General features: G+C 39.7%; 1 protein-coding gene across 5 annotated transcripts in view; it reads left to right on the plus strand.

Annotated features, from left to right (window-relative positions):
* The first annotated feature begins 3436 nt into the window (after positions 1 to 3436).
* Positions 3437 to 12582, plus strand: part of THUMPD1 (THUMP domain containing 1) — a 45088-nt gene continuing 35942 nt past the window's right edge. For 4 of the 5 annotated variants that reach the window (XR_004628469.1, XR_004628470.1, XR_002144302.2 and 1 more), the window contains exons 1-4: positions 3437 to 3758; positions 5782 to 5956; positions 6930 to 7178; positions 7961 to 8409. Coding sequence is in view for 2 of the 5 variants with exons in the window: in XM_002927597.4 (XP_002927643.2) it covers positions 3528 to 3758; positions 5782 to 5956; positions 6930 to 7178; positions 7961 to 8382 (1077 nt within the window). In the remaining 3 variants the exon portion in view is untranslated. Of the gene's footprint in view, positions 3759 to 5781; positions 5957 to 6929; positions 7179 to 7960; positions 11519 to 12582 lie in introns of those variants that run through there. The other variant, XM_034670286.1, reaches the window with a different exon arrangement.

Genomic DNA, 12582 nt, shown 5'->3' on the forward strand with positions numbered 1-12582 from the left:
GCTCTGCAGTCAGCATGGAGTCTGCTGGAGATTCTCTCCCTCTATCCCTTCTCCCTCATAAATAAATACTTTTTTTTTTTTTTAAGCTAATAAGGAAATTTGACTTATAACTTGCTTGGAGTCTCACAGCCAGAACATGGCAGAACTGGGGTTTGAACCTTGTTTGGCTTTAGAATTTGGATTCTTGATTAAACACATAATACCAACTCTGAGGGTGGCAGGTGTAAAAAAATCAAGTCAGCAGGTGACCAGGGTTACTGTGTCAAGACATCTATCCCCTGAAAATGCTGGGTAACAAGAGAATAAGGCAGGAAATGCTGGATGGATAGTGCAGTCAGAACACAAACAAAATCTATGAGTGTCTGCTGTCTGTGTTCAGGACCAGGATGGATTCCGTCCTCAACGTACAAGTAGAAACTACATGGCAGTAACTTTTAATGTTAGGAAGAGAAAGGGAAAGAGAATTTAGAATGTCTTAAACCATTCCTCCATTCCTTCCTTAAACCATTACAAGCCATATCACAGAACCCTTGGTGCCCAATGATAGACACCAGACCACTGACCATGACTGGTAACCAAAGGAGGTGAAAGTTCACATGACTAGAAACTTTACACAAATGTGTTTCCAGCATTGCCTAGGAAATCTCTCTCTTAATTCCTAGCTTCTTTTCTAGCTCCTATGGTGGTGCTTAATGCGATCTGGATTTGGTATACTTCCCTTCTTAATAGCATGAGTCTTAACCTTTTTCCTTTACTGAACATTTTTTGGGGTTGAGTTCAAATGTTCAATAGCATTTTTTGAGTACTTACTATGGACCACGCACTATGCTAGGCACTGAAGATGAAAAGAAAAATAAGAACGAGTTTCAGTCAGCTCTATGCCTCTAAATACCACCAGCAATGCCAGCGTAATGAAACTTCTTCATAATCAACTGAGGACCTGCAGAACTCTATGCTATGAAATTTCCATTCTGAAAAGTAAAGGTTGTGCTGATTATATAGATGGAAGAAAAAATAAGATGATGACAAGATATTTGGAAATAGTGGCAGATCCAGGGTTAGAACCAAAGATTAGTGACTATTATTTCAGTGCCCCTGTTCAATATCAGATTCCCTCTTTTAGGATTTCTTTGAACTCAAATCTGGCAGCAACTCTGTGTCTGAGGAGTAGCTGCAGCTGAGTATGGGGAGCACTTGCTGAAGCTGCTAAAGTTATGGATAAAAAGACCCCAGAGAAAGCAGTGTGACACACTTACAGAAGCCAACATTCTTGGTTGTAAGTAATATTGAAACATATTCCAGCACACTTAGGCTGGAAAGGTACTTATTGGAAGCCTGTGGGAAGCTGACAGAATTATAGGGAAGGCTGAAGGAACAGGTGCCAAGGATGGCTGGGGGAGCTAGGAGGCTGGAACTAGATCATTGTTCTAGAAAGTCTGGCACTGCCACCACTTCTGGAGTGGCTGCAAAGCTGCTGATACTGGATTTGGGATGCCGCTGCCATTGGCGGGATGAATTCTGAACAGGCACTGCCTCTTTACCCATTTGCTTCCAATTCTTAGTTCCAGATAGAAGCATCCAGTTGATGAAGCTGTGGTGATGTGCTCACTTTACAGGGTGGGAAGAAGGGATACCTAAGATTTCAAGCTTCCATGATGCAAGGTGGGCCCTGCTTTCCACTCAGATTTATCCAAAGATGGATTCTACCTCCTTCCACAGAAGGGAGTTCGTTTATTGAGCAAACAAAAACAATAAATGTCAACCATAATGTAGACAAAAACTCAAGAGGAAGTAGTCATAGGTGGTCATTGTATGTGTTCTACCCCAGTCTTCCCCTGTTGGTGACAGAATCTCATTATTTCTCTACCTACATTATTATTTCTCTACATACATATACATACATGGTTACATATACATATAATGAAGAAAAAACCAGTTAACCATCAAGTTCAGCATCAGGCTAATTACTTTTCCTCTTTCTAGTATTTTGTTGTTTCACACATAACAACTAAATCTCAGAATGTGAGATTGAAATATCTAGGTCAGCAAAATGCACAGTATTCCTGCCTTTGCTCACCAAAGCAATACACTGTCAAAGGCAGAACACCAACACAAGGGATTTATAAAGTTCAAGTTGACTTTTAATTGCATGAAATATAAGGAGCTGGATTCCCGACTTTTGGGTATGGGGGATATTATGATGTTAACTATGAAGGGATTGCTTACCTATCCAGACTAATAAGTGTGTTCTTAAACGCTTTGGGGGACAGATAGGAAGAAAAGAAAATAGCAAGATATATTTCATTGGAGAAAAGAATATGAATACTTCCCCTTACTATTAGCAAAAATTCTTTTATATGTATATGGATTTCTAGGCTATTACTTCATATCAGCATTACTTTGTCATGAGAGTCACAAGAATGTCAATTAGAGAGATGCAGGCCTTACAATAACTAAGAGGTTCTTTATTTCTGACTTTCTACTACCATCCACTCCACAACCAAGTGCACTTGGAACAATAATTCACCAAAATGTCACTTGTTATAACATCGGCGTCAAAGTATGTGAAGAAACTGATACAATATCTTGGGTATGAATGTAAATATATTTTACAAGTTAAAATATTCCTGTAGTGGGGAGCCTGGGTAGCGCAGTCATTAAGCGTCTGCCTTCGGCTCAGGGCGTGATCCCGGCGTTCTGGGATCGAGTCCCACATCGGGCTCCTCCGCTGGGAACCTGCTTCTTCCTCTCCCTCTGCCCTGCTGTGTTCCCTCTCTCGTTGGCTGTCTCTCTGTCACATAAAAAAATAAAATCTTAAAAATAAAATGTTCCTGTAGTGACAATTTAATGCTAAGAAGTTTGTCCAGGTTTCCCTGTATTTTATATTTCTCATTCTGGTAATCAAGTCTCTGACTTATGAGTTCCTTGTACTTTGTGTCCTTTCTTTGTACCTCTGGGGGTCCTTCAACAGGAGTACTAAAGTCTGTTGATTATGCACATTCCACCAGGAGCAAAAAGTAAGTGGAAGGCCCCCAGTGACTTCTAAGAAACATTGGCCTAGAAGGGCAAGATGTATATGAAGTGTCTTGCTTTGCCAACCTTAGTACTTAGTAGGTCCATAATTAGCACATAGGTACTTAATAAACATTAACTGAAGGAATCAGAGAATATGAATGGTAAATGAAATCGTTCTTTACAAGTACGATCTACATCCAGTTGGAGGCCAGCATGTAAGTTTACAGACCGGCTCCACCCAAAGGCCGCTTTCCCAGGAACTCCAGAGAGCGTGGGCTGGTGAGCAGTAAGAAGTGCCCGTCAACCGTCGCGAGAGGCGGGCCTCGCACCACCTCCCCATAGCCTGCCACCTACCGGCTCTAGGACCCGGCGCAGCGCCGGCTGGAACTTGGAGGCGGGACTAGGGGAGGCCGTCGCTCACGCATGACGCAAGCCAGCTCGCGCCCGCAGAGGTGAGGAAGCCGGGAACAGCGGAGAAACACGTTTCTCGCTAGCCTCCGTTCTCACGCGCCATGTCGACCCCCATCCAGCAGCCTCCTCAGACTAGCGGCGGAAAGCGCAAAGGCAAAGCTCAATATGTGCAGGCCAAGCGGGCTCGGCGCTGCGACGGCGGCGGGCCGCGGCAACTGGAACCCGGGCTACAGGGCATTCTCATTACCTGCAACATGAACGAGCGCAAGTGCGTGGAGGAGGCCTACAGCCTGCTCAACGAATACGGCGACGACATGTATGGGCCGGAAAAGGTACGCGCCCGGGAGAGTGCAAGCGGCCTTTGAGTAGTGAGGGAATGCTGCAAGGCCGGCTTTCTCGCACGCGTGTTTTGTGGCGGAGCTGGCGAAGGGGTATGGCCTCGCCTGTGTTGCCGCCTCATTGCCTTATCTGGGTTGCAGACCCCTGCCGGGTCGTGTGCTTATTCTGCGGTTCACGTGTTGTGTTTCTGAAGCTCTCAAACGTTTACTACTAGAGTTGGGAAGTAGTGTTGACCAGAACACTGAAGCGCAAGTTGGTTAAGTAAACGGTCCAGGTTCGTAAGGGAAACTTAATTTGTCCTCGTAGTTTTTGCCATATCTTACCACGACTTTTACACCATGGTTGTAATGATGTTTGTCCTAAGCAGTGTCTGAAATAGTGGATTTAGTACTAGTGCTAGTTATTTTTCAAATGCGCATGTAAATACACTTTAAAAAGTAAAAGCTTTTGTACTCATACCACCTAAAACCTAATTTTCCCATCACAGTTTGGAAATCGTTATAGTCTTGGCTTAGGATCTGCACTAATACATACACAAACACCTCAATGAATTAAAAGGGGGAGGATAACACAGGATTTGGGTTCAAGTTCCATTATTTACTAGTTTTAGGGCTTGGTCATGGGCATATTACTTAATTTTGCTGAGCTAAATAAAAAAGAAAAATGATAATATACTTAATGTTGGCCTAAAAGTTGCTTGTGTATATAAAATACATCCTGGTTCCGTAAATGTGTCTAATTATTAATTAGTGCGTGTCTTGCAGATTAATAATGGTGGGGCAGAGAACTGGGCAACAAGTGAGTGCCCTGTTCACACTGGTACTTTGATAAAATTCTTTACTGTTTCTGTTCCCTGTTCCTTAGTAGACTAGAGGTAAGGGGTTTTTTATGCCATAACTCTTCGGTCTAGTTGATGTAGTTTTTTTTTTTTTTTTTTAAGATTTTTTTTTTATTTATTTGACAGAGAAAGAGACAGCCAGCTAGAGAGGGAACACAAGCAGGGGGAGTGGGAGAGGAAGAAGCAGGCTCATAGCGGAGGAGCCTGATGTGGGGCTCGATCCCAGAACGCCGGGATCACGCCCTGAGCCGAAGGCAGACACTTAACCACTGTGCCACCCAGGCGCCCCTAGTTGATGTAGTTTTTTAATGTAGGTAAGGTCCAGAGCTGACAGCCAAGAAAGAATTCTTGAGGCGTTCTTGGTGCAAATGGTGGTTTTACTAAAGCGGGGACAGGATCTGTGGGCAGAAGGAGTTGCTGCACGGGGGCTGTGAGGGGTGACTGGTTATATACTTGGGAGTTGAGGGGAGGTAAGGGAAAAGGGAGGTTTTCAAAAGAACTTTTGTATACTAAAGAGGACCTACAAGATTAGAGACCTTGCCGTTATCAAGTTAGGGTTGTTTTTCCCCTCTAGTAAAGCGTTAATAGTAAGACATTTGGGAGTTTCCTTCTGGAAGTTAAGTTATTGGTAAGAATTCTTTTTTTCTGGTAAATCACTCAGACATTTTGTAAATCGAGGGAGACTCATGTCTTGTTGTATTGTGATCTCTGTTAACCATTTGTTTTTCCTTCCCTTAGCTTTAGGGCAGCCAGGAGTGCCTGAGATTTGTCACACATATCCCACCTGGGAGGGGGCTGGGGTTTGTGGGGTGTCAGCTTGGGCTTTGTCCTCTCTTTGCCTTCTGCTCCCTCATCATAATCTCACCAAAAGGAGACTGTCTTATCAGGCACAAAGATATCTAGTGATGGGATTAAGGTCTGTCTTGAATTAATTCATCTGGTGAACACATTACCCTATATCCCAGAATGTTAAGATGTTTTTGAAAACATTTTCAAATTGTATGTGCCAGTCTGAGGGAACTCCCTTTTTCCTCCACATTTTGTAGGAAGCGATGTGTCAGTTTCTTAATAAAAAGCTTTATTGTCAGTATTGATCCATCTGCCACTGTTCACATAGGTAGTTAATTATCCTTTTAACCTGAGCTGTTTTTGCGTTTCTGCTCATCTGTTTCATGCAGTTTACGGACAAAGATCAGCAGCCCTCTGGAAGTGAGGGAGAAGATGATGATATGGAGGCTGCCTTGAAGAAAGAAGTTGGTGACATTAAAGCATCAACAGAGATGAAGCTAAGAAGATTCCAGTCAGTGGAGAGTGGAGCAAATAATGTAGTCTTCATCAGGACACTTGGAATAGGTATGTCTGACTAGTAAACCTTAAGATTATTAAGCCTATAATATCTGGACATCTCCTTGCCTCAGAACACTGCCTACAAAATGGCTTCATGGTTATGGCTCAGTTAATCATTTGATTGATCTTTTCCACACTGTTCTAGCACTAGACATACGGAAAGGTAGAATGGGGTGGTGAACATCACATTGGCTTAGGAGTGGAAACCTGGCTTTGCCATTTTCTTTGTAACTTTAGGTGAGACGAGTACATACTTTGTTTAAGAGGAGCAGCTGCTCTTCAGTGCCAGCCAATTTGGAATGGCTCCAGCCATCTGGAATGTAGTCCTGTAGGGCTAGATCTTCTGGTTTTTCAAAAGAAGTTGGAAATTTGAAGAAGTTCTAGATTTTTAATGCAGTTAACTAATTTAAAAGTATTGAAAACACTCAGTGGCCCCAAACAGACTTGTAGGTAGTGAGGATGGCCGAAGAACCATTTCATGATCTTGTGTAATTCATGGTTTTGGAGCTTCTCTGAGTTCTGAGATCTAGATTATTGTACAAACTTAACTAGTGGATGAATTAAATCTTTTAAAGTGACTTGCAGATTTTTTTGTTTTTTAAAAAAGTGTACTGTTTAATGTTACATTTGTAGTTCCTATTGTTACAGGAAGGTAGTATGGTGTTGTTAGACAAATGAGACATCACAAAAATGTTAACTCCAGTGTCTTAATGAACAATTGTTTTTAGTGAAAGCAGTAACAATGCTGAAGAGTTAACATATTAGATATAATAATAATCATCATAGGCAGTGGAGAAAGTTGGAAAAAATGTTTGATTAGACTTATTAATATTCATTATGGTAATTTCTTCTATACTGTTGATGTGGGTCACTGCCAATGACAATTCATTTTAGAGAGTTTGAAGAGGTTCTAAAATGTCCGAGAGTTTATATTCTTAACTTGTTTGCTTTGTGCTGACTCTTCTATTTTTTCCTTTAGAACCTGAGAAATTGGTACATCATATTCTCCAGGATATGTACAAAACCAAAAAGAAGAAGACTCGGGTTATTCTACGTATGTTACCCATTTCAGGCACATGCAAGGCTTTCTTAGAAGATATGAAAAAATATGCAGAAACATTTTTGGAACCCTGGTTTAAAGCTCCAAACAAAGGGACATTTCAGATTGTGTATAAATCTCGAAATAACAGTCACATGAATAGAGAAGAAGTTATCAAAGAATTGGCAGGTATGTTTTTCTTAGTAATTTTACATTAGTATGCAATACTAAATACTTATTCTTGATTTTATGTTTTTTTTGTTTTTGTTTTTGCTTTTTTTTTTTTTTTTTACAACTTAAGGCTTATATTTTTGGGTGTAAAAGAAGTATATTAAAATGTCCTTAAAATAGGGGTGCCTAGCTGGCTTAGCAAGCAGAGCATGTGACTCTTGATCCCAGGGTTGTGAGTTCAAGCCTCACGTTGGGGGCAGAGATTTAAAAAAAAAAAAAAATCCTTAAAATAATATCAAACCTAACAGATTGTGATATGCTGGTTATGAGACTTTCTGGTAGGTAGATATGAAATCTTCCACATCAAGATTGAATTTTCTGGGAAAAAAGTACTCTGATTAAATGTCTCAGGATTTCATTTTTATTTATTTATTGAAAGAGTTCACAGAATTTTTTTTAAAGATTTGTTTATTTATTAGAGAGCGTGACAGAGCACGAGCTGGGGGTGGGGGGAGAAGGAGAGGGATTCAAGCAGACTCCCACTGAGCAGAGAGCCCGATATGGGGCTCAATTCCAGGACCCTGAGATCATGACCTGAGCCAAAGGCAGACACTTAACCGACTGAGCCACCCAGGGGCCCAGAGTTCACAGAATTTGATTGAGGTCCATGTAGAAGAGTAGACTAGTATATATATGGATTTAGAAAGTCCCAAACGGAAAGATGAAAGATTGTATTTGTATCTGTCAAGCTTCATGGTATCCTTCTCCCTCTAAGTGTTTCCCTCTTCTTCTTATTACAGGAATAGTAGGCAGCCTCAATTCAGAAAATAAAGTGGATCTTACCAATCCACAGTACACAGTGGTAGTAGAAATCATTAAAGCTGTCTGTTGCCTGAGTGTTGTGAAAGATTATATGTTGTTCAGAAAATATAATCTCCAGGAGGTGGTGAAGAGTGCTAAGGACCCATCACAACTTAACCCAAAGCAACCAGTGCAAGCAGGAAATGGGAAAGAAGCTAAATTGGAATCTGGTGACAAATCAAGTCAACATGACCCAGTAGAAGGAAAAAATAACCAGCAGGTGGTACCAGAAAATATTGAGGAACCGGGGCAGATAAAACCAAGATCTGAGACACCAGTGGTGAATGACGGAGGAGCTAAACCTGAACTTGAAAGTCAAGTCACAGAAAGATCTGAGTCGAATGAAAATGACCTCTCATAAGAAAAGAAAATTCATTTGGTGTTGCAGGTGGGTTTCTCAGATGGTGTTCGGTGAGATATTGCTAGGATTCTGTGTAAAATTGTGACTGAAAATATATTGTTTTTTACCTTTCTGCACTGCATAATGCTGACCTCACAATAGTGAACAGTGATTGAGCAGCCCCATGAACAGTTCTGTTGGAGATCTTTTCAGCCCCCTGTGCCAGTGTACAGTTAGGCCCACATGCATTTGGTTGAGCTAGGAGAAGCTGTGGATAATGATGGACACTTTCGTGGTGGGGAGGGTGGAAGGAAGATAATTTTGGCCTCTCCTTCCTGATTACCTTCCGCAGCCTCCCCTTCTGCGCTGCCATCTGACTTATGGGAGCAAACAAACTCTAAAAGAGAAACACATAGGGAAATTTTCATTCTAAGGAAGGAATTTTTATGTGTTGCAACTCGGCTGTCTCTTCCCACTTTGTTGTAAACATTGCAAAAACATGGGTCTTATAGGTTTAGAAGTGAGTTGTTTTTATGAACTTTTCTATTTTTTTGCGATTCTGTTAGTTATTATGCCAGTTGTTATATTTTATTAACATTTGTTACAAATCTGATGGTCCAGTGCTGCAATTTTTGAAGGCATGGTGTGAGATAGAAGAGGACCATTCTAGGCATAGAATTATAGACATTGCTGATAAGGTTAGTGATGAAGAATTAGTTTTCTGAGTTTCTTCAGTATGCCAGTGCAACAAGAGACACAAATTCTTTCTTTATAGTGAAAGCTACTTTTCAGTGGTCTTATATGGACTTAAATCCAAGCTGTTTTATTGCATTATATATTGTCGGTGGAATGCAACTTACAAACCTAGCATTTGCTCCAGCAATTGTAAATATAAATCATAACCATTTGATGAGTAAAGATGTTGGTTATTTTAAATGGCATCTGGAATATCAAAACAGTAAACTTTTGTTTTAAAAATCACATTCAGGGGCACCTGGCTGGCTTACTCTGTACAGCATGAGACTGTTGATCTTGGGGTGGTGGGTTCAAGCCCCGTGTTGGGTGTAGAGATTACTTAAAAATAAAATCTTAAAAAAATAAAAAATCACATTCAGTGAAAGGTTTAGGAAGCAAATTATTTAGTAACAGCACTTACACTAAGAAAAGAAAATTTCACATAGTTGGTAAGAATCTAGTACCAGCATAATGTTAAAATGCTAGGGCAAGAAACAGTACGAGAAATTGAAAAGCCTTCACTTACAGTTGAATAACTTATGCCACCTGATGCTAACGAGGTTTGTGTAATTAACTGAAAAGCATCAGCTGCTTTGTTTGGGTTGATGAGTTAGCAGTTCATGAATATTTGTCATACTGGAGCCTTGGTTAAGATTGGTAAATGATGATGAAATTCAAGGAGGCTTTTTCTGCTGTGAGGAGCCTCTCAAAACAAAGGCAGTATCAATTTATATCTGAAGGCTGAAGGTCTGCCATCCGTACTGGTGTTCATCAGTTTTGCTGATTTTGGTAAAAGAAAATTCTGATGTTGATGTTACAGCACACCGGTTTCTTCATAGAGAGGTGCTTGTATACAACACTTGGAGATGAAATAGAGTTCTGGATAATGCTGCAGAAATTGTTAACTTTATTAAAGACCCATTTATACAAGAATGTTTAAAAAAAACAAACGAAACAAAACTAAAGTCTGAACAAAGGGCACATAAATCTGCATACAGAAATCCAGTGGCTTGTCAGAGGAAGAGTTCTCAACAGGATATTTGAGTTGAAAGGTGAATTGCTAGAGTACACACAAGGAGCTACTAGGCCAGATTTTGCTGAGTGCTTTGGAGATGGAAGGATGGCTACAAAAACTAGGCTATTTAGTAGACATTTTTTCTTCACATGAACAAATAAAACAAGTTTCTGTAAGGTCTTGGAGAAAATATGTTTTCTTGAAAGTGATAAGATTCTCGGATTAAAAAGAAACAGTTTCTTTGGAACTATCACTTTGCCAAACTTTTGAAATGTTTCCACAGCCCTTGGGCTTGAGAATGAAGAAAAGATAGCAACAAGTCTGAAGCCTTTACTAAAACTCTCCACGAAGAACTGCAAAGCCAAATTAAATGGCATTTTTCCCTCCTTTTCCTAAAACTGGTGTATGACTGGGTGAGGAACCTCTTCTCTGAATCTCAGCCTGAGATTTTCCCCAAAAGAAAAAGAACTCTGTGAGTCATAGTCTGATAGTTCTGGGTTTCCGTGAAATAAGAATATCCTTAACTTAGTGCTCACACTCCCATGCCATGAGGGTTCCCTTAATTTGGAAGTTTTTTCAAGGTTTCCTCCAGGGTAAAACAACAGAAAAATGCTGAAGAGACAGACACCAAAGAGGGCTGCATATTAAGTCCATATTGAGTATAAATATTAAGAGGCTGTGAAAGTCACTTTTGGGTATAGGTTTATTAAGTTTTGAAAAGTTCAGTAGTAGTATAAATGTTGAGTCTTCCTGCACCAATGTCTGTTTATTTAATGGCTAGGGAATATGGGAATATATTTTTATCCTCCTAAACTAGTGGTCCAGACTAGAAGGATTTGGGAGGGGCAAAGGCTATGGACTGGACCTTGGTAATGCAGATGAGGCTGGAACTTTCTTCTAGATCTTAGGTATTTGAGTGTTGAGGTCATTTTGAAAGGATGATAAGAGCATTTTAAGTGTCATTTGCATGAACAGGGAGGATAGGATTTTGGTGCCTTCATCGGACTTGCTCCAAGACAAAGATACTTTTATTTTGATAGTGCAAGACTCTGGGACTCTGGGAATAAAGTTGGCCATACATACGCTTTTCGAACATTTAACTCTGCAAAACTGGATTCCTTTTGCTTTGTGGAAGCTGCTACTCTACAGAAAGATTTTGATTTGGTAGTTTGTTTTTAATCTTGTGTTTATTCGTATTTGGTAAGACCTGAGTGCTACAAAAGCTATTCTTCCCCAGCTGTGAAGCACTGTGTTCTATTGGAATCTGAATTCATTCATTAATGTGTTTTCAGGTTTCCCAACTTTATTGTCGCTGACATTTGAGTGTGTTGTTTTATAAATGACAAGATTCCAGGGTGGGAATTGAGTGATTCTTTTTTTTTTAAAGTTATGTCAGTTAAAAAAAAACTCCAGTGTTGTGGTTTAGTAAATTTGTTTTGCTCTGTGGAGGAAAGTGTGTTAAACTTGGTATCTTGAAATATGTTTATTTAAGGTTAAACATGATTTCTAAATATTGTTTTTACTTGTATTTTGCTTTTGGTATGGCCAAATATTTAGCTTGTTTTTCGTAGCTACTGATATTTTCAGAAAAATCAAAGTAAATTGTTCCCTAAAGATTGGTGTTCTGTGCTTTTTCTTCCTGCCTTTTAGTAAATCTCTTGCTTTATAATAGATATCTCATAAAAGATACTTGCATGTCAAATTATGTATCAAAAATCATGTACATTGTCCTAAAAAAGTACAGATATAAAACTTGTAATAATTGCTCTTGGTTAAAAGTAATCCAAACTTTAGATATTTTACAGTGAACTTGCTTCAAAAGGAGGTATAGGGGTTCCTGGGTGGCTCAGTTGGCGAAGCGTCCAACTCTTGATTTCAGCTTGGGTCTTGGTATCAGGGTTGTGAGCTCAAGCCCCATGTTGGGCTCTGCTCAGTGGGGAGTCTGCTTGGGATTCTCTCTCTCTTCCTCTGCCTCCCCACTCTAAAATAAATAAATCTTTTAAAAAAAGATATAGTAATACAGTACTTAATTAAATTCACTTACTGGTTTTGAATTACTTATATTCCTTATTTTAAAATTTTAATTCATTCTATTTTTTTAAAAGCAGGCTTCACACCTGTCATATAGAGCCCATCATGGGGCTTGAACTCATGATCCTGAGATCAAGACCTGAGTAGAGATGAGGAGTCAGATGTGTAACCAACTGAGCCACCCAGACACCCCTTTAATTCACTTTAAAGAACTAGTAATATAAGATGTTAGGCAGAAGAAATTCTGTATTTAACACTTCTTAGAATAGTTTTAAACTTTATTTTGAGTTAGTCAGACACAAGATAAATTCATTGTCCACTGTGGTTTTCTAAGTAATCATTTGCTGTTTTGAACCCTGCAAATCATTAAAATCATTGCCTTTGTCAGTTTGGTCATCATAACTGTTTTCTTCCGAAATATTTTTGGATTTTTATTTATT

The sequence above is a fragment of the Ailuropoda melanoleuca genome, chromosome 10 (assembly GCF_002007445.2).
Source record: "Ailuropoda melanoleuca isolate Jingjing chromosome 10, ASM200744v2, whole genome shotgun sequence".
Classification (NCBI taxonomy): Eukaryota; Metazoa; Chordata; class Mammalia; order Carnivora; family Ursidae; genus Ailuropoda; species Ailuropoda melanoleuca.